Raw genomic sequence first — 23,369 nt, 5'->3', positions numbered from 1 at the left:
AGTGTTGAATTACATTTTGTTCAGTGTAACTGACAGGACACTGGACCTGAGTCTCAGGCCTGCCACAGGGTTCAGGGAGCTTCAGAGAGGGAGATGTTTGTGCTCAAGTTTTCGCAGATGGGATGGGACATGGGCATGGGGCTGGAATGCTCTCAACTTCAATCTTCAGTCATCGGTATCACCTGTGCACACGCATATCGTTTTCAAAGATGGACAAGCTTTTGGGAAATATCTGAAGACTTTTCCAGTTTTGAAAGAAGCCGGGATGACACTGGAAACGTCAGGTGTCTTGGCTGCTGATCAGGTCCATCACCACGCACATGGTCCCTAACCTGGCCCACCTCTGATCATGCACAGCGGGTGACGAGGTCCATAACCTCACACTTCTGTGCACAGCAGGTGACCAGGTCCCTAACCTCAAAAGCTTCTGATTGGGTGCAGCTGGTGACCAGGTCTGTAACTTCGCATGGCTCTGATTGTGCAGAGCTGGTGACCAGGTCACTAACCACCCACACCTCTATTCATACCCAGCGGGTGACCGGGTCCATCACCTCACACCTCTGATTGTGCATAGCAGGTGACCAGGTCTGGAACCTTGCACACCTCTGATCGTGCACAACGGGCGACTAGGTCCATGACCTCACGCCTCTCTGCACAGTTGGTGACCAGGTCCGTAACCTCACACCTCTGATCGTGCACAGCTGGTGGGCGCAGGACCCACTTCAGTGAGGGGCTGACTTCCCAGGTGTGAAGGGGGAATGTTGTGTGGCTCGCTAAGCCCCTCCATGCTTTGGGGGCTCCAGGCTGTGGCCGGCAAGTAGGAGGTTGTCCCAGGAGGCTGCTGTGTGTTGGGGATGGGAGGCAGCTGCAGGGTGGAAGTAGGATGATGTTGTAGGGGGCCACTGTGGGGGGGTGGGACGGGAGGCAGCTGCAAGTTTGGAAGTAGGATGTTGTCCCAGGAGGCTGCTGTGTGTGGGGGAGGGAGGAGGCAACTGCAGGGTGGTGTGGTGGTCCCCGTGCCACTGATTTCAGGTTAAAATAGAATGTGGACCTCTTTTTACCATAGTTTTTAATTACTCCGCTAGTTTGTGTTGCTGTCTCTTGCTATGAAGTCCACAGTCTGATGTCTCTGTGGTCCCCATGTTTCCCTTCTGCTTGTGTTACCCGATCCTGTGGGTCAGCTGTGAGGAAACCACTCTCCACGCCTCATCTGGAGTGGTCTCGAGCTGGGTGTGCTGGTCTCCTTGTGGGCTAAAGTGTTCTTCTGTTACTGTTTTCTCTGTTTTTTGACCAAATTTAGCAGACTTGTGTATGATGCAAACACTTTAAAAAATGTCTTTTGCCTTTATGAAAAAAACACTTGCATTGCTTTAAAATGAACCTTTCCTGTGTCTCCATCCTTCCTCACAGATTGCTCTGTGTTAGAAACTCGGTGGTGTGTGCGCTTCATGGCCTCATTCCATCAAGCACTGTAACCTCTGATTGCAAAAGTGACTACACTCAAGGCAAAAAACTTCGCAAATGTTGGAAATAATGAACAAAAACAATATATTGTTCTCTTGTCACCCTGAAATGGCTACTCTTAATATTTTGATGTACTTCTTTGAATTCTTGTTAAGTAAAGTTGCTTCTAACACAAGCACTTTGATTATATTGATCAAATTATATTCAGGAAATAAGGAGAAAGTAAAAAGAATATCCAGTTTGGGGCAAAAAGGAAGACGACATAGAAAGAGGCTGTAAAACTCCCTGCAACTTGAAAAGCTGGGTTGTGGTGGATGTGGTTTTGTTTTTACTGTGAGAGACCACAGGATTCTTCTTGGCACTGAAGGGCAATAAGATAATACCCTGTGTGTGTGCTGGTGGCTGTATAAACCGAGCCGCATGTCCTCTTTCGAAGCAGAGAAAGCATGAGGTTTGAGGTAGTGGTTTGGTAACTTTTGGAAAGTCTGTTTGTAGGACTGCACTGCAGAGATTAGGTCAGTCTGAATTAGAATCGAATGATCTGTTCAGGCCTTGGGAGCTTTCTACACCGGGTGTACGCCTGTTCTGGATGTGGTGTAGAAGGAACAGGACTGGGAGGGTTTCTTGCTTCCCAGTCATAGAAATGCCTGCAATTATCACTGTTTGTTGTTTATCGGGAAGCTATTTTGGGAAGGAAGTGTACGTTCCAAGGCTGCTGGTTGGCCTTTCATCACCCTGGGGGTCTTGGTGTGGGTCACGGGAGCTGTGACTGCTCACGCGTGCAGCTCTGTCTCTCTCGCTGCCGCGCCGGTAGACAGCTGGTCACCAACACAGTGTGTGTCCCAGTGGCCTTTGAGAAGAATTCTCTACATCATTTTTATACAAGGTCCTTTTTCCTTTCAATGTCAACATCGTGCCTTCTAGCCAAGCGATATGTTCTTGCAGAAACAGGAAGTGTGGCCCAAGTGAGAAATGAGGGAATTGATCCATAACTGCTATCAGTTTTTATAGAGTTGAGCCATTGTAATTTATACACAAACATGTTAAATCTGTAGAAGTGAGTCACGGTGCCAGACCCTCACAAATGCCGAATGTCTACGTGGGACCTCTCTTCTATCGGGTCCACATCACAAGAAGAAAAGTCGCTCAAATGCAGGACGGAGTGGACGTGAATCTCCGAAAACTCCATGAATCAGAGTGACTGCTTTCCCAATTGCTGGTCTCCCCATTTGAGGTTGTGAGATTCCCGTTCTGAAGCTCCTTCAATTTCCCAGCATCCATTTCACTCCTTCATGGAGATAACAGACTCACACTGATACCTTGTTCTCAGATTTTCTAATTAGAAAAAGCACATATTTCACAAGAATTGTCCAGCTAACTCACTCCTTAGCCTGGGGTAAGCCACATACCTCTTTTCTCTTTAAAATACTCACCTTTCAGAACTCTTGGTAAATAAGAATAGGAAGGTACCATGACTTTGGCCACAAGCAGTATTATGTATAATGTGCAAGTGAGTGCCTTGAGAGCCATGGTTGCTAAAAACAAATTTTCTCAGAAGAGAAAAATGTAAGCAGTTCTTTACATGATCGTTAATTTTGTTTTGCCTAAATAACATCTTGTCGTTGTACAGGGATACAGGACGTTGCTGAGTATTGACCGGGGCGAGTGGGTCCTGCTGCCCCACTGTGGGATCCTGAATATCGACAGGGGTGAGTGGGTCCTGCTGCCCCACTGTGTGTGACAAGCCCTTTGTTTCTGGCCGGGAAATGTCCTGGCTCTTTCAGTGCATTGGGGTGGTGCTGGCCCCCTTTGTTAGTTTGCATGTGAGGCAAAATCTCACGCCTTTCACTCTTGTTGACATACAGATGCCAAAGCTTTGAACAAATTCTTACTAAATCAAACCCAGAAATATGTAAAAGGGATAAGAATACCATGAACACTTAGAGTTTGTTCTCATGATCTGTAGTTTTGCATTGCACATTTGGCTCATCATTCAAAAATCAATGTAATTCACCACATTAACAAAAAATAAAGCAGAAAACCCATTTTATCCTCCCGGTAGACACTGGAAAACATCTGTTGAAATTTAATAGTCCTTATACGAATTTTATATCACATCAGGAACAGAAGGGAACTTTCTCCATTTGATAAACGCCACTCCTGAAAAACAAGAGCTGACCCCCCTCCTCGGTGGTGGCAGCCGGGGAGCTCTGCCCACAGTCAGGGGTGTCGGGAGCATGGCCATTCTCCGTGCTTCAGGTTCGCATGGTGCACACTGGGGCCCTCGTCCGTGAAGTTAGTTAGGAGAACTAAAAGGCATAAAGACTTGGAAGCAGGGGGAGATGCTTGATGTACAGAAGACACAGGGCCTTATTTAGAACATTTTAGGAAATGTACAAACAACCAGAAATGGTGTGAATTTTGCAAGCATGCAAGATGGACTCTTCGCAACAGATGTATACAGATGCCCAGTGGCCCATGAGAGGTGCTCACCAGGGAGTCATTGGGTAGGTACAACTTAAACCCACGAGGTTCCCCTTCACAAGAGTGGAGAAGGGAGGACAGTAGCAGGTGCTGGTGAAGATATGACAGACTGGATCTCAGACTGATGGAGACTTAAAATGGCACAGCCACTTCAGCAAATGTGGCAGTTTCTTTAAAATGTGTACACTTACCATATGGCCCAGCAGGTATGCTGTAGACGTTCACCAAGGAGAGCAGAAAATGTGTGTCCTTGTAAAAGAATGCACATTATCTCCAGAGTAAATTGTCATAGCCAAGAACTGGAAACAACATAAATCTCTCTCATCTGGAGAAACATGAGCAAATTCTGATATATTCATACATTGTCCTAGTTCCCAGCAGGAAAAACGTACAAAATGCTGAAACCAAAACAGACAACGGGGATGAGTTCCAGGAGCCTTGAACTGAGCAGAGAGTGAACACCACGCCGTGGAGTCCATGTGACAATGGAGAATCTATGCGAGTCTCGGGTGACGGAAGAGCGCCAAGAACACTCCTCGAGAATGAACAGTGGCTGTCTCTTGAGGGCTGGGATTGACTGGGAGGGGACTTGTGGGAACTTTGATGCAAAAGATTTGATTAGGGTAATAGATTTCCATTTATCGAAATGCGCCAAGTGTACTCAAGATCTGAACATTTCACTGTGTATACTTTGTACTCCCTACCTTCCAAAAAAACAATGAAAAAATAATTACAAATGAGCACTGAACTCGATAGATTTTTCACCGTGGTATTAGATAGCAATTCTGAAAGCATTTCTGTATCTCCAGACTTAAGCAAATAAGCTTAATAAATCAGTGAATATATTGAGTGCTGCAGGTGCCAGGTTTCTTTCTTGGTAAGAGGTAGAAATAAGAAAAGGCCAAAGCCTGGAATGGATCACGTGGGATTAGGTTGCAGCAGGAGGTACAAGTATCAGCTGGTGGCTCCCGACAGATGTAGACAGGGATAGAAGTGCCTGTGGATGGGTGTGGGTGCACATGCGTGTACATGCGTGTGTGTGTTCTACTTGCCGGCAATGCCCAGCAGCACCCGGTGCCCACTCTTAGCTTCCAAACTCCGTTCTTCACTAGAAGGAGCCCTGGTCTAAGGGCTGGGGAATCCGGTGTCAAATCTGGGACCAGTTGAGCAACAGAACAAACCATTGTAACTATGAATCATAACCCATGAAGCCAGACTCCGTGAGTATATATGGACATATGTAAATGAATGCTGAAAGATAAAATTATTTTTCAGTGAATATGGAAGATCTAATGATTTAGAAGGAATGACAGGAAATCAGTGGATGCTAAAACTAGTAGTGGAGAATTCATGGAAAACAGAATATGCACATAGTGTCAGGGTGTCTCCTCCCAAATCTTAATTTCAACGCGAGAAGTAGCATCTTTGCTTTGGAGGCACTTAAGCACCACCTTCACTGAGTTGCCGATGTTAACATTGTCACGTAAGACAGACTTCTGCGGTGTCCCTGCTAAAATGCATACTCCTGAGTCTAGTCCGGAAGATACCAAAATAAAGGACAAGCTGTGAAATAACTGACCTGTATTCTTTAACATTTCCAATTTCAGGAAACACAAAACCTGAGAAACTTGGATGCTGGACGGGTAAAAATCACATGACAAATCAATTCATCATCCTGGATTGGATCGTAGAAGAAGACAAAGTAAGAAAATTATGGAGACAGTTGACAGCATTTGAAAGTGAACTTTGTATATGACAGTTAAATTTCCGGATCTTGAGGAAAGTGAATGTGAGAGCATATCCTTGTGTTTAGGAAATACATTGAAACATTTAGGTATGGAAGGATATAGTATCTGATATTTATTTTCATTTGACTTAGAAAATTCATGGGGGAGGGGGGAAAGCAGTGATGTAAGATAGGAGCAGTTGGGCCTAAGTTGAGCCTGGTAAGTTATGTGGAAATTCACTACGCTGGTCTTGCAGATTTTCTGTGTCTTTGAAATTACATCCAAAAAGTTTAAAACGGAGAATATGCAAAACAAAAAGCGATTTGTGGAAGTGAGTGGACTGTCACCTCATTGATCCCTTCAGTTTTCGGCCATGAGCCAAGTCAGTCACATAATGGTTTTTGACCTGGGAATTAGAAATAGTGGCCAGATGACCAGGCTCTTTATCTAGTTAGGGAGAGAAGTGTGCACAAAGGCTGACAAGACCAAGCAGTGCGATGAGCTGCTTGTGGGCGTGATGCTGAGGGTCTGGGTCCTGTCTCAGGTGGCAGCTTGGGGGTTTTAAGCCAGAAAGCCACGTCTGATTCTCTTTCAGTGGGATCATTCTCGCAGCTTCAGAGAAAACTGCCCCAACTCGTCTTCACTCACGCTGGCCATTTTTGGTGGTGGTGGTTTTATTCTGCTAACACCGTTCTCACTGACAGTTTAGGGCCTTTGAGCGGATTTTTGCCTGTGTCTCGAAGATTCTCGTCTTGACAGCCGGTATGTTTCATTCCTGTTGTTCTGATTCTGTGTTAAGAGGGTTCTTCCCTGGCTTCACAGTTTGGAGTTGCTGCTGCATCTGTCTCTGCTTTAATTCTCTAGCCCATCTATCACTTGTCTCATCCCTTAAGAAGTGGCCTGCGTGAGATGCCATGAGACTGTCTGCCTTATCACCACTGCGACCCCAACCCGTAGGGACTTACAGAGAAGGCATTCAGTGAATGTGTGGAATTAATGTAATGGGTTAATAGCCACAAAATGTCTTAATGGTTGTTTTAGTCCATTTCCATGCTGCTGATAAAGACATACCCGAAACTGGGAAGAAAAAGATTTAGTTGGCGTTGCGGTTCCGCATGGCTGGGGAGGCCTCAGAATCATGGTGGGAGGCGAAAGGCACTTCTTACATGTCAGCAGCAAGAGAAAACGAGGTAGAAGCAAAAGCGGAAACCCCGATAAGCCATCAGATCTCATGAGACTTATTCACTATCACGAGAATAGCACAGGAAAGACGGGACCCAGTGATTCAGTTACCTCTCCCTAAGTCCCTCCCACGACACATGGGGATTCTGGGATGTAGAATTCAAGTTGAGATTTGGGTGGGGACACAGCCAAACCATATCCATAGCCAACACAGTCCTGGCCCATGGCCGGTGTTGAGCTGAGCTGCGACCGTGGCTGTGTGAGTTGGGGTGCGAGGCGTGCACACGCCTCTCAACGGTACAGTGAAAGGATTTGGAGGCTCAAACGTGTGACCTACAAAGAATCTCCAAAGAAAGATCAAGGTGCATTCACCCTAAAAAGAAAAATCTCAGTGCAGTTTACACCCAGTGTTTGCTTGCGGATATGGATTCTACAGTAATAAAATGAATAATTAAAAGTCTGTGAATAAATTTTAATGTCTTTATGGAACTGTAAACACTGATTTTCTTTCCTCACCCACCCATCTGTTGGTGAGTTTCAGAAGGTGGATGAACCGTGCTGCGGGGACAGAGAGGAGGGTGCAGCTTGGCCTCTGGGACCTAAGCTGAGAACTGAGTGACTGAGCTCTCTCCATTTCAGACGTCCACACGGAAGCTGTCCAGGCGGCTCTGGCCAGACACAAAGAGCAGAAGATGGCGGTGCCTATGCCTTCCAAACGCAGGTCCCTGGTCGTGTAGACCTCCATGGACGCCTACACCCCTCCAGGTAAGGGACACGCTCCCCGACGCTGCCTCCTGAACATGCTGGGCGCCTCAGAATTGACCGCTAGCCCAGAAGTTGGGTTTTTGCCTTCAAAATCATGGTGCAGAAATGCAGATTTTGTGAACCAGAAGTCCGAAAACAGTGCATGAAAAGTAACACTATGTATCTGTATAAATACACATTTTTAACTTTTCATCAAGATTGATACATATGATACATACCAGTAAAATCTCACACAGTTTTATTCATTTAATTCCTTGTAGGGAAAAGGGAAGAGTTTGTAACCCTATGGGTGGAATTGGACTTTTCTTCTGATTAGGCTGTTGCATGCATATTCTCAAATCTTCAGATAAGTGTGCTACATTGTTGGATTGTTTTAGAACAAGCGAATTGGACAGTTTAGGCAGCTACCCGAATCAGGTCATAAACTTTGCCTGCAAGGTGCCAGCTAGTATTTTAGTTCCTGCAGGCCATAAGGTCTCTCACAACCACTCAACTCTGCCCTCAGCCATGGGTGACAGCAAGTGCGTATGACTGTGTACCAATAAAACTTTATTTACAAGAACAACGGACCAGATTTGGTGCAGGGACCTGCCAACCCCTGATCTAAATTACTGAAGGTAATAGCCAATTTAAATTTCTGCTATATAATACTGCTTTTCTTTAATCTTGAATTTTACATAACTACCCCAATTCTCTATTTTCTCTGCCCAAATAATTATAAACTAGATTTCATGATCTTCACACCCAAGTAAAGCAGAAAGTTTAGTTATCCAGATACTTGTTAGAGACACGGATTGAACCTATGCTATTTGGTGTTTAGTTTCTGTGATTTTGATTCCAACATTATTCATGCCGTTGTTGCAAGCTTGTCTTCTCAAAGGACCTGAATCACCTTACATCCCACGTTGAAGCTACATATCACTTTAAATGACCCAGTATTTTTGCTCCAATACCAAAGAAACTTAAGGTACAATACGAATAGTTGAAAATGTACAACATTTTCGGGAGTATTTTTACTTCTGAAATTTAGCTTAGTCTTGGCAAGCAGTGAGACAGAAGGACGTGCTTCAGATCAGAGCTGAGGTCAAGCGTACGTCCACATTACTACAGGCAGCTCCTGAGTTTCACCTTTACATACCTTTACAAATGAAGGTACTGGAATTTAAAGGACAGAACTTAGAGTGCATCATTTTGGGTTTTCGTTGTTTTTTGTTTTGAGACAAGGTCTTGCTCTGTCACCAAGGTTGGAATTCAGCATCATGATGGCAGCTCTTGGCTCACTGCAGCTGTGACCACCTGGGCTCACGCGGTCCTCCCACTTCAACCTCAAGCAGCTGGGACCACAGGTGCTCGCCACCACACCCAGCTAATTTTTAAGTGTTTGTAGAGACAGGGTGTTCCTATGTTGTTTCTGTTTCTCATTGACACATAACGTGTTCTTCATCTAAAGAACGCAGTGCCAGCCAGGCAAGGGAGTGAATGCCATGCTAGCAAGTTGTTGACAAGGGAGCCCTTTCTGCCAACGTGCTCCCTTGGGCTCCTCCCTTTCCTTATTTTAATATTAAGCCACAGCACATAATGAAGGACTGGGCACGATAGCTCATGCCTATAACTCCAGTAATTTGGGAACCCAGGGCAGGTGTATGGCTTGAGCCCAAGGGTTCAAGGTCAGCCTGGACAACATGGCAAAATGTACAGAAATGCCTTTTGTACATCTTGTCTTCACCAAAAGTACAAAAAATTAGCTGAGCCTGGTGGTGTGCACCTGTAGTCCCAGCTACTTGGGAGGCTGAGGTGGGAGAATCACTTGAGCCCGGGAGGCAGAGGTTGCTGTCAGCTGAGATGGCACCACTGCACTCCAGCCGGGGCAACAGAGCAAGACCCCCATCTCAATTAGAAAAAAATAACGATAATAAATGCAGACTCTTTAAAAATGATTAGGCCAGGCATGGTGGCTCATGCCTCTAACCTCAGCAGTTTGGGAAGCCAAGGCAGGCAGATTGCTTGAGTTCCCAGCATTTGAGACTAGCCTGGGCAACATTCCAAAGCCCATCCCTGCAAAACATACAGAAATCAGCCAGGAATGGTGGTGTGTGCCTGTGGTCCCAGCTGCTCGGGAGGCTGGAGTGGGAGGATCAGGGTGCAGTGAGCCATGATCGTGCCACTGCACTCCAGCCTGGGCAACAGAGCAAGACCCTATCTCAAAAATAACATGCTTACTCCTGTTTGTTTAGTTAATGGTTATAATTTGCCAAAACTTATGGCAAAATAATTGTATTTGTATGTGTTCTTTGTGTAACTAACAACATGGACGTAAAATATTTCAAGGGTTGAAATATTTTAAACCAAATTTTTGGCACTAACCAGTATGTAAGGCAACGGGCATTTTTCTTGACCACTTTGTATAAGAGAAAAGACTTTGAAATGGAAGAAACAGTGCGGTTACGGTTATTTGCTTATTTCTCGTATTGAATCCAACCGCTGACAAATGTTACTGGGTCATGTGTGATGAATAACCTCCTTGTACAGATGTCTGCAAAATATAAAAGAATATTATTTGAAATGTTATTTTTGTGAAATATTTGGATTTGACCAACAGTTTTATATAAGCCATAAAGCATCCTTTGTAAATTTTCATCAGGAGTCCTCTTGATATATCATATGGGGCAGTTTTGTAAAATCGTAAATGTCAATATCATAAAAATTTTTTACTCCCAGCCTATTTGTGCTTAGCGATAGTTTGCATGTTTATTACCGTACTTACTTGATCCAAATCTTAGCTGCATTTTCTTACCTATTTTTCTTGGTTGTTGGTAACAGTGGTTAGATCTTACTCAGTTTCATTGCCCTTCAGAGAATGTTCTTGAAGTTTATCTTCTATGAAATGACTGGCTGCTGACCTGGATCCTAGTTTCTGGAGAAACTCTCATTAGGATTGTCGCAACGCTAGTATTCTATGGGTGAAACTTTCCTTTAGTTTCCGAATGTAAAGATAAAAGAATAATTTGCCAAAACTACTTCTAGCCATGATGAGAGAACAGGGACCCAAATCACCCATCTGCCCTAAACAACTGTAAAACTGCACAAAACGAATGAGGTGGCTGTTTTTAGTCTGTGACCACAGCTGTACCAGCCAGAACCTGAGGGCGAGGGCAGGAGAATGAATGAGATGCACAAACAGTACACTTGCCCTCTGGAGAACACCTGCAGACCGTGGTGCCGAGAGTTCAGGTGTGGGCGGAGTATGGCCATCCTACCACATCCAGAAGGCGGAGCTCGGAGAGAGCTCAGGTGTGGCGGAGCATGGCCACCCTACCACGTCCAGGAGGGGGAGATCAGAGAGAGCTCAGGTGTGGCGGAGCATGGCCGTCCTACCATGTCCGGGAGGGGGAGATCAGAGAGAGCTCAGGTGTGGCGGAGCATGGCCGTCCTACCATGTTCGGGAGGGGGAGATCAGAGAGAGCTCAGGTGTGGCGGAGCATGGCCGTCCTACCATGTCCGGGAGGGGGAGATCAGAGAGAGCTCAGGTGTGGCGGAGCATGGCCATCCTACCATGTCCGGGAGGGGGAGATCAGAGAGAGCTCAGGTGTGGCGGAGCATGGCCGTCCTACCATGTTCGGGAGGGGGAGATCAGAGAGAGCTCAGGTGTGGGCGGAGCATGGCCATCTTACCACGTCCAGGAGGGGGAGACCCAAGTGGGTGCAGGATGGGAGCTCTCCACAGATTCACACCAACAGCGAATCCAACCAAGCCTGCCCATGTCACGATGACCCAGCCGTGCCTGTGCTAACTGCTAAAACAAGAGCTGGAAAGCTTCAGAGGGAGGTTAGGGATCCTGAGTGTGCTCAACAAGTTACCCACAATGTGTAATATTCAGCAAATAATCACCGCATACACAGAGAAACGGGGGGTAGAATCTGTGGTCAAGAAAAAGGCAGTAAAAAGTGCACACACATGCAGGGTGGTCTCTGTCACTCACCACATGCGGCGGCTGAGCACATGACGTGTGCCTGGTCTGAACTGGATTTGCTGCGTGAAAGACATGCCAGTTAATATAAAAAATAGAAAATATTGTATTTGTTTTTTTTTTTAATTTGAGACGGAGTCTAGCTCTGTTGCCCAGGCTAGAGTGCAGTGGCGTGATCTCGGCTCACTGCAATCTCCACCTCCCGGGTTCATGCCATTCTCCTGCCTCAGCCTCCCAAGTTGCTGCCCGCTGCCACGCCTGGCTAATTTTTTGTATTTTTAGTAGGCACGGGGTTTCACCGTGTTAGCCAGGATGGTCTCGATCTCCCGATCTCGTGATCCACCCGCCTCGGCCTCCCAAAGTGCTGGGATTACAGACTTGAGCCACCGCATCCGGCCTATTTGTATTTCTTATTGCAAGTATAGTATGAGCATTTTGAGTTAAAAATATACCAGTAAAATTAATTATACCTGTTTATATATTTATATGAGGCTACAAGGAAGGTTATGAGGCTACAAGGAAGGTTTCAAGTTCTATAACAGGACTCTCATAATTCTGTTGGAAAGTGCCAGTCTACATGTCTGATACAGCAGAAAACTGAGTTTTTAAATCTACAATTATAAATATTTAGGGAATCAGAGTACAACGTGTCAGAGAATGAAAATATTTTAATTCTTGAGCCAGAGGAAGGGAAGACACTTTTCACTATAATGGAGTTGGGGAATTTCAGGTTATGTACACGATAATCTTGAGAATTGTCACTCCCTCCTCACAGGTAAAAAGCTGAGCAAACTGAAAAATCAGCAGCTCTTCTTAAACCTGCAAGAGACGTGAGGTCACCGGCAAGCCACTGTCCCCAGATTGGCTGGACAGGTAAAGCAGATGAATCACCATACACTGGAGCACAATGCTCCAAGGAACCCACGCTGGGATTGGAAACCCTGAACTGGAATTGACAAATTGCTGTGGTGAGGTGTGGCCACGTCTGAGAGTTAAAACCTCCAGGAGGCCTGTGCATATGGGTCTCATGCTTTTGTGAGTTGTATCATCAGAAGCTCAATCAGGTTCTCGAAGTAAACATCAGAGAAAAATCCCCTCATACTTACTACAGGGGAAAGAGAATAGGAATCATTTTTCAATATGCAAGTGCACTCTTCACTAGGTCCACCTTCCTGAGAAGCTAGTTAAGTGGAGACTAACCTGGTGGGATTTTATCAGAGCCTTCTGACCTGGGAGAAAGGGAAATACCCAACTCCAACCTCCAGAGCTGAAAAGCAAAAAAGAACGGAGTATCCAAGCACTATGGGACTTCCACAGAGGCATAAAATATGCATAACGGTAATACAAGGGGGAAGAAAGAGGAACAGAAGAAATATTTGTAACAGTAATAGCTGAATTTCCTCAGATTAATGCCAGACACCAAACCATAGATCCAGGAAGCTCAAACACCTAGATTCTCTTAAATATTGTAATATGTAATATTTAAAATAGTTATAATTACAATGTAATAATACATTTGTGATATTAAATATTACAATTACTTAAAATGCAAACTAGAAACAAATTGTTTCTAAAAACCAAGAAGTGTGGATTCTATGAAGCTGATTTCTTTTATTCTCTCTATTCTTAATTCTAAGCCTTTCAAAGAATAAAGTACTCTCACATTAATAAACTACAGGCGAAACAAATACAAATGAGGCCGCCCTCTGTGACACGGAAGGCCCTATGACCTATTCCACCTCTTCTAACACCAAGTGTGCGGTTTCTCTCACCCTCTCTGGACACCAACTGTGTATTCTACAACTGAACTCAGGTCTGAAATTAGGGCAGACCGCACAGGTCAAGGTCTCAGACCCATGAGACGGCCCCCACTTCACCAATGGCAAGTTTCAGGTCTCCCTTGTTTCTGACCGACCACCTAAAAATCAGGCTTGCCATGTCCTCCTACTTAAGGTCAATAACTTGCCAGACTGGCTCATGGCACCCAGGGCAACACCTTTACCTACTGTCACCAGTTCACTATGAAGGACCTGTGAACAGCCAGATGAAGAGGTGCATTGCTCCAGGCCTGGGGGGCGGGGGCGGGTTGCAAGTGCTTCTGTCCCTGGTGAGTGGGAATACTGCCCTCCCAGAATGTCAAGGTTTTCCCCAACCTGCAAGCTCTCCAACCCCCACCATTTAGGGTTTTCTAGAGGGGTCACTATAGACATGGTTGATGACATCTTTGGCTATTGGGGATTGACTCAGCTCCAGCCCTCTCCCTCCAGGTGAGAGATTGGGTTGGAGACTGACAGCTCCAGCCCTCTAGTCCCGCCTTTGTCTTTCTGCACCCCAGACCTACCCTGAGGCTGCCTAAGGGTCCCCAGCTCCCAGGCCTGTCCTGAGTAAACAAAGGCACTCTGACACTCTGAAGATTCCAAGGGTCTTAGACCCTCTGTGCCCAGAACCAGCTGAAGACCAAATAGCTACGTCTCCTTGGATGGCACAATCACAAGCTCTCATCAGCTGACGGTCCGGGACAGGTGTGCTGAGACAGCTTTGCTGTGGCCCTGTTGCTGGGAATCTTTGTTTTCAATCCTTGCTGGGGCAACAGATGCTTTCTGGTCATTCCCCAAGCTGGCTGAATTTACAGTCTTTTCCGTTTGATTCCACTGTTCTGGCCCAGTTCTTCTGAAGCCTCTTTCAACATCGTTGCCTCCCCTGGGTGCTGAGATCCTGTGGCCCTCACCCAGCAGGAGACATGGATGCCGGGATCCGGCTACCCTACTTCCAGTTGGATTGTGAAGAAGCCGGCCCTAAGCCTGCCCTTCCTAGGTCTCTTTCATGCCAGAAATGAGACGTTTTATTTGTATTTCATTTTAGGTCGATACGATGACACACAAATTGGAGTTGGCCAGTTCACTGGCCAGGCACCTGACTCTTCTGGATAAGAAGAGTCTGGATAAGAAACAGGCCCCACACTGCCAGGACACAGAAGGGCAGCCTCGGTCCCCACGGGGTCTTGACAGAAAACCACAGCTCCCGCAACGACAGGAATTCTACAGATTTTCACTCAGAAGAAAATGCCTCCCAGGAGTTACCCACCCCGATTACTTTTCTCAAAAGTGGTTTTGCAAAGGCTCAGAAGAAAAGTCAGGACACAGGGCAGCAGCCAGCCCCACCTTCCCAAAATCACTTGCCCCGGGGCCACCCACCTGCAATCAAACTGTTAGAGATGGGTTTTTCTTCTCAGCTGTTACCAGAGCAAATATTCCTGGAGAAGCATGCATTCAAGTAGGGTGCCTCTCTACAGAGGTCCTGGAGAGTGAGGCTTCAGCAAGTCACTGGCCAGGGACCCCGGGAACTTCACAGTTGGGGGGCTGGAGGGTAGAGGGGGCAGAACCCTAACGGTGGGTGAGTTGAAAATGGAAGAGCATTCTTCACCTCAGAGTCTCCTGGGGCCTTTCCCTTCAGGAACTGAAGGGGTGAGGAGGGCTGTGCAGTCTCAGACAGGTGATACCTGGGCTTTGAGAGCCGACGCATCTGTCCCCAGAGCTGGGCAGCCGCCTGCCCAACCCACCCTGTAATAACTGGAGTCCTTTGTCCCCACCCAGCGCCAGTCTGGGGGTCTGGTGCACACTGTACTTGATCGACCCATCCCATACATGAAGTGCTGATGTCACTTTCGTACTTCAACTGCCCCCCCCAAAGTATACCTTCCGGACACTGGAAAAAAGACAGCCCTTGATGTAGCCCCAAGTCCTCTGCTCTCCATGAAGCTCCTGAGGGCGACTGCAGCATGGCTAGCAGGGAGCCCCGGGCTTCTTGATAAAAGTGTAAAATGAAGCTCTGTCTGAAAGGACCCCCATCTGTTAGATTTGGAAAACATCTAAAGGCCGTTTGCTTTTCACAATGACTAGACTCTTAGGAATGTATTCTAAGGAAAGGCAGAAGATATGGAGAAACAAATTCAAGAATATTCTTTGCAGCAATAGCCAGGGAGGAAGGGAGGGAGAGAGAAGAAAGAAAGAGAGGAAAAGGGGAACAGAGAAACAGGCAGACGAGACAGACAAGAGAAACAGAGACAGAGAGCGCATCTAGCTCGTTTTCAACTTGACCTCCTGGGAGAATCTAGCAGGATAATAGAATCCTCAGCACACTCTTGTACTGGGGCAGCAAAGTTTCCCAAACTACAAGGTAACAAATGCTAAGACTGGAGAAGCTGTGCACGTTCTTTTCCAGCTCCTTTTTGCAGCATCAGCAGAATGGGGCAGGTTGCTGCGTTCATTCTAAAAATCAAAACTGCAAAGGAACCAGCTGCAGAGATGGGGGTGGGAAGGCAGATGTTCTCTTGCTGACTGAGCTCACGCCCCGGAGAGCGCCAGCGCCTAACGCCCCCTCCACAGGTTCCACGGAGGACACAGGAGAGAGTGCGGCCATGTGAAGAGCAGCCTCACATTTCTATGGCTCCCTCTCTCTCTGAGCTGTATCCCATGAGTCCTGCTCGCTCCCCTCGGTCCCGATGCCCTAGCCGTCAGCATCTCTGCCAATCTTCATGAAAGAGCCTGTTGCACCGCAGTCCAGCAGGGCCACAATATTCAGAATGAAAATTGTAATGATCACTCTTCTGACTGCAAAATCCCAAGAGTCAGAGAACTTCTCTCACTAAAGGAGAGGGGCAGGGCGGGGCAGGGCGGGGCAGGGCGGGGCGGGGCGAGCTGGACAGAGAGAAGCTGCCCTGGCTGTTGGGTGCTGAAAACTGTGACACCGCCTGGCACCAGCGATGAGGGACTCACGCTCGACCCCAGAGGCGGCTCGTCCACGAAGAATAACAAGGGGCCACCGTGGGTCTCCCTCAAGCTTCCAGCTGTCGGGAAATCTTATCTAATCACCCACCTTGCCATGCTACCTGCTCTCCTGCATTCTGTAGAAGTAGTAACGCATCATTCACGTCCCAGCAGGCCAAGTGCGCAGGAAAATGAGGCCAACAAGTAGAAAACCATGACCGTAGAAGGCAATGGCACGTGAACTGAGCTTTCTGGGTTGTGTGTCCTTGTGGTGATAAACACAGTCCTAACTGAGCTGAACACCAGAATGAAAACGAACCTTCCTCCGTGCTGAAGTCGGAAGAGGTGTGCTTGGCTATCCGCAGTGCCTGCCTGTTTGGGCGGTGATGACTGCAGGTCACACGTGCTGTACAGGAGGAGGGCAGTGAACTCTGGAGCCAGGCTGGCTGGGTGCAAGTCCCAGCTCCATGGCCAGCTCTGTGATCTGGGACAATTCACCTATGTCCTCCGCCTCTCGATTTCCTCCTCTGTAAAAGGGGGGTAATAGTCGCATCTATCTGAAAGGGCTTTGTGAGAATTAAACGACCTTGTAAATGTAAGGGGCTGAGAACAGTATCTGTTCTTGGTGAGCAGAAGGATGACCAGGAGGTGACCAGCAAAATACACCTTTCGAAGCCTCAATACTGTTCCGTAGTGAGCAAAGACACAGCTCCTCCACGGACGAAGCCATTAATAGTCGATCCTGGCAGGCAGAGTGCAGATTCCTTCGAATCAGAAATTTGAACTCTGGCCAACCACTGCTGTACTGCTTGAGTAAATCTTAGGATTTGTTAATGGTAAAGTAGTCTACAAAAACAGAAACAGTCTGAAGGAGTTTGAGAGGGTGTGGGCTCAGCTGCAACCTCTCCTCCCAAGGCTGTTGGTCAACATCATCTCCAGCCCTGTGGAAAGACAGCGGCAGTGAAGAAAATGTCGGACAAACATTTGGTGTGTTTGTACACTTCTGCCAGAAATCCTAAATGCTTTGCATGTTTCAGCTAATAATTCATTAAAATGGATTATGCTGACCATTTTATAACCTACTTCACTGCTCTCCTGTCTAAATCCATCCCTTTGTGACACATTTTTTACACTTGGCTCATTTTTTCAATTGTGTTTGTTGTCTTACCCCCATGTAAAGGATAAACGTGCATGTTTGTGTTGATTTGACTGAGACAGCTAATGCTACATATGTCTCTGTTCCTTGAAAGTTGACTTGTGATGGTGTCATTTAAGTCTCTTCTTTTTCCCCTTGAGTCAGCAAAATATTCCATGTTACTTTGAGCAAAACTTGCTCACTAGTGTTATGGAGGGTATAAAAGCAAATGGAATAAGTTTCCTGCCTTCAGGAGGATTGAAATCTCAAAGTCGGTATGACAGCATGGATGGGAGTCAGCTCAGTTTGCAGCTTTTAAAACATGTTGGAATCTTTCCTCTGCCACTTTTAATGGTGAGACCCTGAGCCAATCACTTCCACAAGCATCTGGCACTCCATTATGACATGGAAGTAAAAAGAGCAATCTTGACAAAATTGTGATGACTACAGACATGTACCTAACCTCTTATTTACCACCTCCCGATAGAAGATATTGTAACTCATCCCATTTGAGAGCTGGTGGTGATCACCCCATCCTGTGAGATTCAAGTATAATTATCTGGAATCCCCCATCTTCAGGTGAGGAAGACCCAGCAGCCCTCACAATGTCTTCTGGAAACTGGATTTTGTTTGAAGGGTGAACTGACTCCAAGTTTCTTCTGTTTTCACGTATTGTCCTTCCTACGTGTCTCCTGGGGTTTTTCCCTACCTCCCAATCTACATTAACCTGATGGTAACAGCCAGCTATGTTTTCTAGAATTCCCCTAAATGGACTCATGCCAAATACTGAATATAGTAGATTGGGAGGGTTCATTAAATCACGATAGAGCATCCTAAAGAAGGAAAGTAGACACCTTTGTTCTTAAAGGGTCTTCAGCCATCCCACCCTGGAAAAGGTTGCTGATTGTCTCTTCTCCTCAGGCAGTCTTGTTACTATGCATCTTTTTTTTTTTTTTTTTTTTGAGATGAAGTCTCGCTCTGTCACTCAGGCTGGAGTGCAGTGTCATGATCTTGGCTCACTGCAACCTCCATCTCCCAGGTTCAAGTGATTCTCCTGCCTCAGCCTCCCGAGTAGCTGGACTACAGGTATGTGCCACCACACCCAGCTAATTTTTGTATTTTTGGTAGAGACAGGGGTTCACAATATTGGTCAGACTGGTCTTGAACTCTTGACCTCGTGATTCATCCACGTTGGCTTCCCAATGTGCTGGGATTACAGGCGTGAGTCACCGCACCCGGCCTCCATCACTTTTTATGCCTCGTCTTCATCCTTACAGCTGCTCCTTCCTAGGGGCCTCAACTCCCAACCCCGGAGTACGGGTCACAACTGTCCATCTTCATGTAACACAGCTTAGTTCCCCTTCTCCTCCCCACCGTGCCCTATGGGCTGCTTTTCTACAACCAGAATGGAGACCCAGGGAGAGCTGCTAAACTAAGACAGTTCTCACCCCTGGGAGAAAAAATCTACTTCCCAGTTCTCAGTCCTGCTAAACTATTGTTGAGATAAAGAAGGACCATGATAAATCCTATTGGCTAAGAGAAGAACGTTCTCCAGGTTGCCGTAGGATAAGAGAGGAGGTGACAGAATCTGCAGCCATTTGGTCGAGTATGTGATATGTGAGTCATTCTGAGGAATACGTTAAAATTCTGTAGTCAGATCTTTCAAAATGGTATTTCCAGTAGAGGGAATAATGTAACAAAAAACCCAGGCAGAAAACAAATAAGTGTGTGTGGAGAAGAACAATAATGTGATGTGAACGAAGGGTTCGGTGTCATGAGTGAGAAATGGCTGACCGAAAGTAGGGAGATGCAGAGAGGAAAATACCACGGGAAAGCTGAACATCACATTAAGTGATTTCGGTGATTCTGCCTGCAGTGCAAATATTTTGGGCTCTGAAGTGAAGTCATCAAAAGGTTTACGTCTGTAATGGAGGATTGGTCTAGATAGCCTTTCAGATCCCACTCGGCTTTGAGATCCTTGATTCCGGGTCACACCTGCGGGTCTGGAGGGCAGTTCTGCAGGGTCATGAAGGAAGGATTCCAGGAGGCTGGAACACGAAGGACATTCAGGTGACCACATCAAGAGATCAAGTGGGGTAACAAGAGCCTGAACTAAAAGGAATGCAGTGTAAATATGAAGAAGAAAGAGGAAATGGGAAACTGATTAGAAACGATAAGTAGAGAAAAAGGGGAACGTGTGATTCCAAGGTTTAGAACAGTATTTGTAAGTTACAGTCCCACAACTTCTTGCATAAACAGGATCTAAGAGAGTCATTTTAAGAAGAATAGCAAACTTCCAAGTTCCACTGAAAGACACCAGCATCTCTGTGGAGTGAATTGGGGAAAGAGAATGAAGAAGTCTGTTCAACTTTTAGACCCACAAAATGTGAATTGAATTGCATGAGTGACACCAACAATGTGAAGATATTTAACAGGAGCTCTTTTTTCTCTTTTTGGCCTACGGTATTTAATCCTTCTATCATCATTATCGTCCTTTCTCTAATTTAATGTCTCTGAACCTTTATTCAAAAATCCACTATGTATATGTAACGTGTTTGTGAGATTATTACTAGACCCTCTAGGAGGTTTCATTAACCCAGTTTTCTCTTATTATAGCAATACCACACTATCTTTATAGTTCAGGTAAGTCCTCCACCGTTTTTTTCCAAGTTGCCTTAGCTCTTTTGGGTTCTTTAAATTTCCGGACATATTTTGGAATCCGCTAGTTCATTTCTACTGAAAATAAAAATAAAAATAAAATCATGCTGGGATTTTGATTGGAATTGCATTAAACCTCTGATCCACAAGCGCAGAACTGACATCTTAACAATATTGAGCCTGCTGATCCATGAACACAGTATATCACTTCATGTATTTAGTTCTTTAATTTATCTCAGCATCACTGCCTGCTTTTCAGTGTATAGATCTTACACATCTTTTGTCAGATTTAGTCTGAAGGATTTCATGTTTTGATGTGCTATAAATAAGATTGCTTTGTAAATTTCCATTTCCAATTATTTCTTTGCCAGTGTATGAAGAAATAAATATTGCTTATGTGTTTAGCTTGTATCTTGCAAACTTTCCAAACTCACTTATTAGTAAGTAATTTATTATTATTAGTTTTAGTGGCTTTTTGTGATTTCAGCAGATTTTCCACACAGGTGATCATGTCACCTGCAGATACAGATAGTTTTAAATCTTATTTTCTAATAAGGGTGCATTTTATATATTTCAACTTGCCTTATTGCACTGACTAGACTCCAAAAATAATGCTGAAAAGCAGTGAGAAAAAAGTCATCAGGTGGGATGGTAAATACAGCCCTTGTTCTTCCATTTTGACCTGAAGCACCCAGTGTGATCATTTTCTCCTTTGATTTTTCTGAGGACTTTTTGTTTCCTTTTTTTCCTTTATTTTTTAAAAACACACTTTATCTTTTAGGCAGTTTCACGTCCACAGAAAAATTGAGGGAAAGGTGCAGAGAGACCTTCTATATGCCTTCCCTTCCCCCACGTGCACAGCCTCCCCCACTAACAACACTCCTGCCCAGAAGGAGCATTTGTAATAATGGAAGGACCTACATTGACATATTGTCACCCAGAGTCCACAGTTTACATGAGGGCTCTGTCTTGGTGCTGGTTCTATGGGTTTGAACAAATATGTCATGACATGTGTCCACCATGATAGCATCATACAGAGCAGTTGCACTAAAATCCTAAAAATCTCCGTGTTCACCTTATCATCTCTCCCTCTTCCCAACACCTGAGAACCACGAATATTTTCACTCCATAGTCTGGCCTTTTTCGGAATGTCCTTTAGTTGGAAACTTACAGTATTTCAGAATGTCCTTTAGTTGGAAGCTTACGGTATTTAGTCTTTTCCGATGGGCCTCTTTTGTGTAGCCGTGCATGTTTAAAGTTCCCTACGTGTCTTTTCATGGCTTGACAGCTCACTTCCTTTCAGTGCTAAAGAATATGCCATTGTTTGGATATATCACAGGTTATTTATCCACTCACCTAGTGAAGAACATTTTGGTTTCTTCGTTGCCTCCAAGTTTGAGCAATTATGAATAAAGCTGGAATAAAATTAGCAATTATGATTAAAGCTTCTATAAATGTCCACGTGCAGGTTTTTCTGTGAACACAAGTTTTCAACTCCTTTGGATAAATACCGAAGAGTGCAATTGCTGGATCACATGTTAGGAGGATATCTCGTGCCCATCAATGATACACTGGATATACAAAATGTGGCACGTATATACCACGGAATACTATGCAACCATAAAAAAGAATGGGTTCCTGTCCTTTACAGGGACATGGATGAAGCTGGAAGCCATCATTCTCAGCAAACTAAAAGAGGAACAGAAAACCAACCACCACATACATGTTCTCATAAGTGGGAGTTGTACAATGAGATCACATGGACACAGGGAGGGGAACGACACACACGGGGGCCTCTTGGGGGGTGGGGGCAAGAGGAGGGAGAGCATTAGGACAAATACTTCATGCATGCAGGGCTTAAAACTTAGATGGGTTGACAGGTGCAGCAAACCACCATGGCACATGTATACCTATGTAACAGACCTGCACATGTATCCAAGAACTTAAAGTAAAATTTAAAAATAAAAAATAGGGAGTATAGTTTGGTAAGACAATGTGATAATTTTACAAACACAAAACATGTCATACCCACTTCCCCACCTCCCTCAAGTGCTTTCAACAGCATCCTATTGCTGTTATTAAAAGAATAAAGCATCTACCATCATCTCCCAGCCCCTGCCTGCCTGCCTTCATTCTTGTCTTGTGCCACTTTCTCCCGTGTTTACTTCCTTGAACGTGCCTGATTCCTGCTGCAAGAGGCATTCTGCACGCACCCCCATCTCTGTTCAGACCGTGGTGTCCCTACACTCCACCCCCCTCAACAATCAACCTCTACTTCTCTCCAGACTGCAAGGGGATCATACTTTCCAGAATGCATCGGTTTTCTACCTCTCATCCCAAGATACGCCAGATTCTTTTACAGCATAAATTTAGAGAATCCCGCTTCCCTTTCTTTGGTGCGCTTTCCTCAATTCTTCATCAGAAACCCATTAGAGTGATTGTCATATTAGTGCCCATTCTCCCCATCAGGCCGCAGGTTCGTGAGAGCAGGGGCCACGGCCATGTTGGTGAACCACGGTATTCTCAGTGACTATCCATGTGTTTAGAAAGTATTTGCTGAATGAGTAAATGGGTCTGCAGTTCCAACCAAAGCTAGAAGCTTGACTTTGGAAGAATGAAAGTAGATAACATTTCCAAAGCAGACCCCATAGCATGAGAAAAGAAGGGAAGAATGGAGGCAGAGCTGAAGGATGAATATCGGCACAGGAGTAGGTGAGAGTTCCAGAAATGCTGGGTTTTCACGTGTTTTTATTTACCTCATATCTGTGTTTCCATCTCTGTGTAGCGTGACTGTCACATCCCTCTCTATTTCTACATTTCTTTACTGACCAGGACAGAGGTGGTGCATTGGACACACTACTAACCAGCCTACTCTCTCGGACTTGCAAGGAAATGTAGAGAAAACAATCTAGAAATGGTATCTCAGAAGAAAAAAATATCAAAAATATGAGAATAAATGTGGGAAAAAATCAATGTTTAAAGACAACTTCTCAACATATTTAGGTATCTCTGGGACTTAAAATTTCATCAGGACTCCCCACACTTCTTTCTTTTTACATTGCTCTGTGTGTGTGTGTGTGTGTGTGTGTGTGTGTGTGTGTGTGTGTGTGTATTCAACAGAAATCTACAAAAAAAAAAAAAAAGAATGCTATTGCTAGAATAATGCTACTACAGCGGAGAAAAATGTAATCTTTTCTTCCACCCATCTTAGCTTCATTGGT

The 23,369-nt window shown here is 45.3% G+C and overlaps 1 protein-coding gene and 3 long non-coding RNA genes across 31 annotated transcripts in view; 2 read left to right on the top strand and 2 right to left on the bottom strand.

The window, feature by feature from the left end:
* Positions 1–13,919, top strand: part of LOC139360508 (uncharacterized) — a 59,322-nt gene extending 45,403 nt beyond the window's left edge. For 4 of the 7 annotated variants that reach the window (XR_011617907.1, XR_011617908.1, XR_011617909.1 and 1 more), the window contains exons 2-4: positions 3,095–3,173; positions 4,320–6,628; positions 7,497–7,585. This is a non-coding gene — a long non-coding RNA (uncharacterized lncRNA). The other 3 variants (XR_011617911.1, XR_011617906.1, XR_011617905.1) reach the window with 3 other exon arrangements.
* Positions 1–23,369, bottom strand: part of LOC139360507 (disco-interacting protein 2 homolog C-like) — a 242,982-nt gene that overhangs the window by 29,248 nt on the left and 190,365 nt on the right. The window contains exon 6 of one of the 22 annotated variants that reach the window (XM_071087924.1): positions 21,338–21,563. The exons of 20 other annotated variants lie outside the window; for them this stretch is intronic. In XM_071087924.1, coding sequence (XP_070944025.1) covers positions 21,505–21,563 — 59 coding nt within the window. In that variant the 3' untranslated portion in view covers positions 21,338–21,504. One more of the 22 variants, XM_071087925.1, reaches the window with a different exon arrangement.
* LOC139360512 (uncharacterized) overlaps positions 1–23,369 on the top strand; it is a 123,783-nt gene that overhangs the window by 78,430 nt on the left and 21,984 nt on the right. The gene's annotated exons all lie outside the window — the stretch shown is intronic.
* Positions 7,309–10,935, bottom strand: LOC139360509 (uncharacterized). The gene is made up of 2 exons (XR_011617912.1): positions 9,987–10,935; positions 7,309–7,706 (listed from the first exon to the last, which is right to left on the bottom strand). It is a non-coding gene; the product is annotated as an uncharacterized lncRNA (long non-coding RNA).

Source organism: Macaca nemestrina, chromosome 20 (assembly GCF_043159975.1).
Source record: "Macaca nemestrina isolate mMacNem1 chromosome 20, mMacNem.hap1, whole genome shotgun sequence".
Classification (NCBI taxonomy): Eukaryota; Metazoa; Chordata; class Mammalia; order Primates; family Cercopithecidae; genus Macaca; species Macaca nemestrina.
Note: the sequence above shows the minus strand (reverse complement) of the source record. Positions and strands in the feature narration are given on the sequence as shown.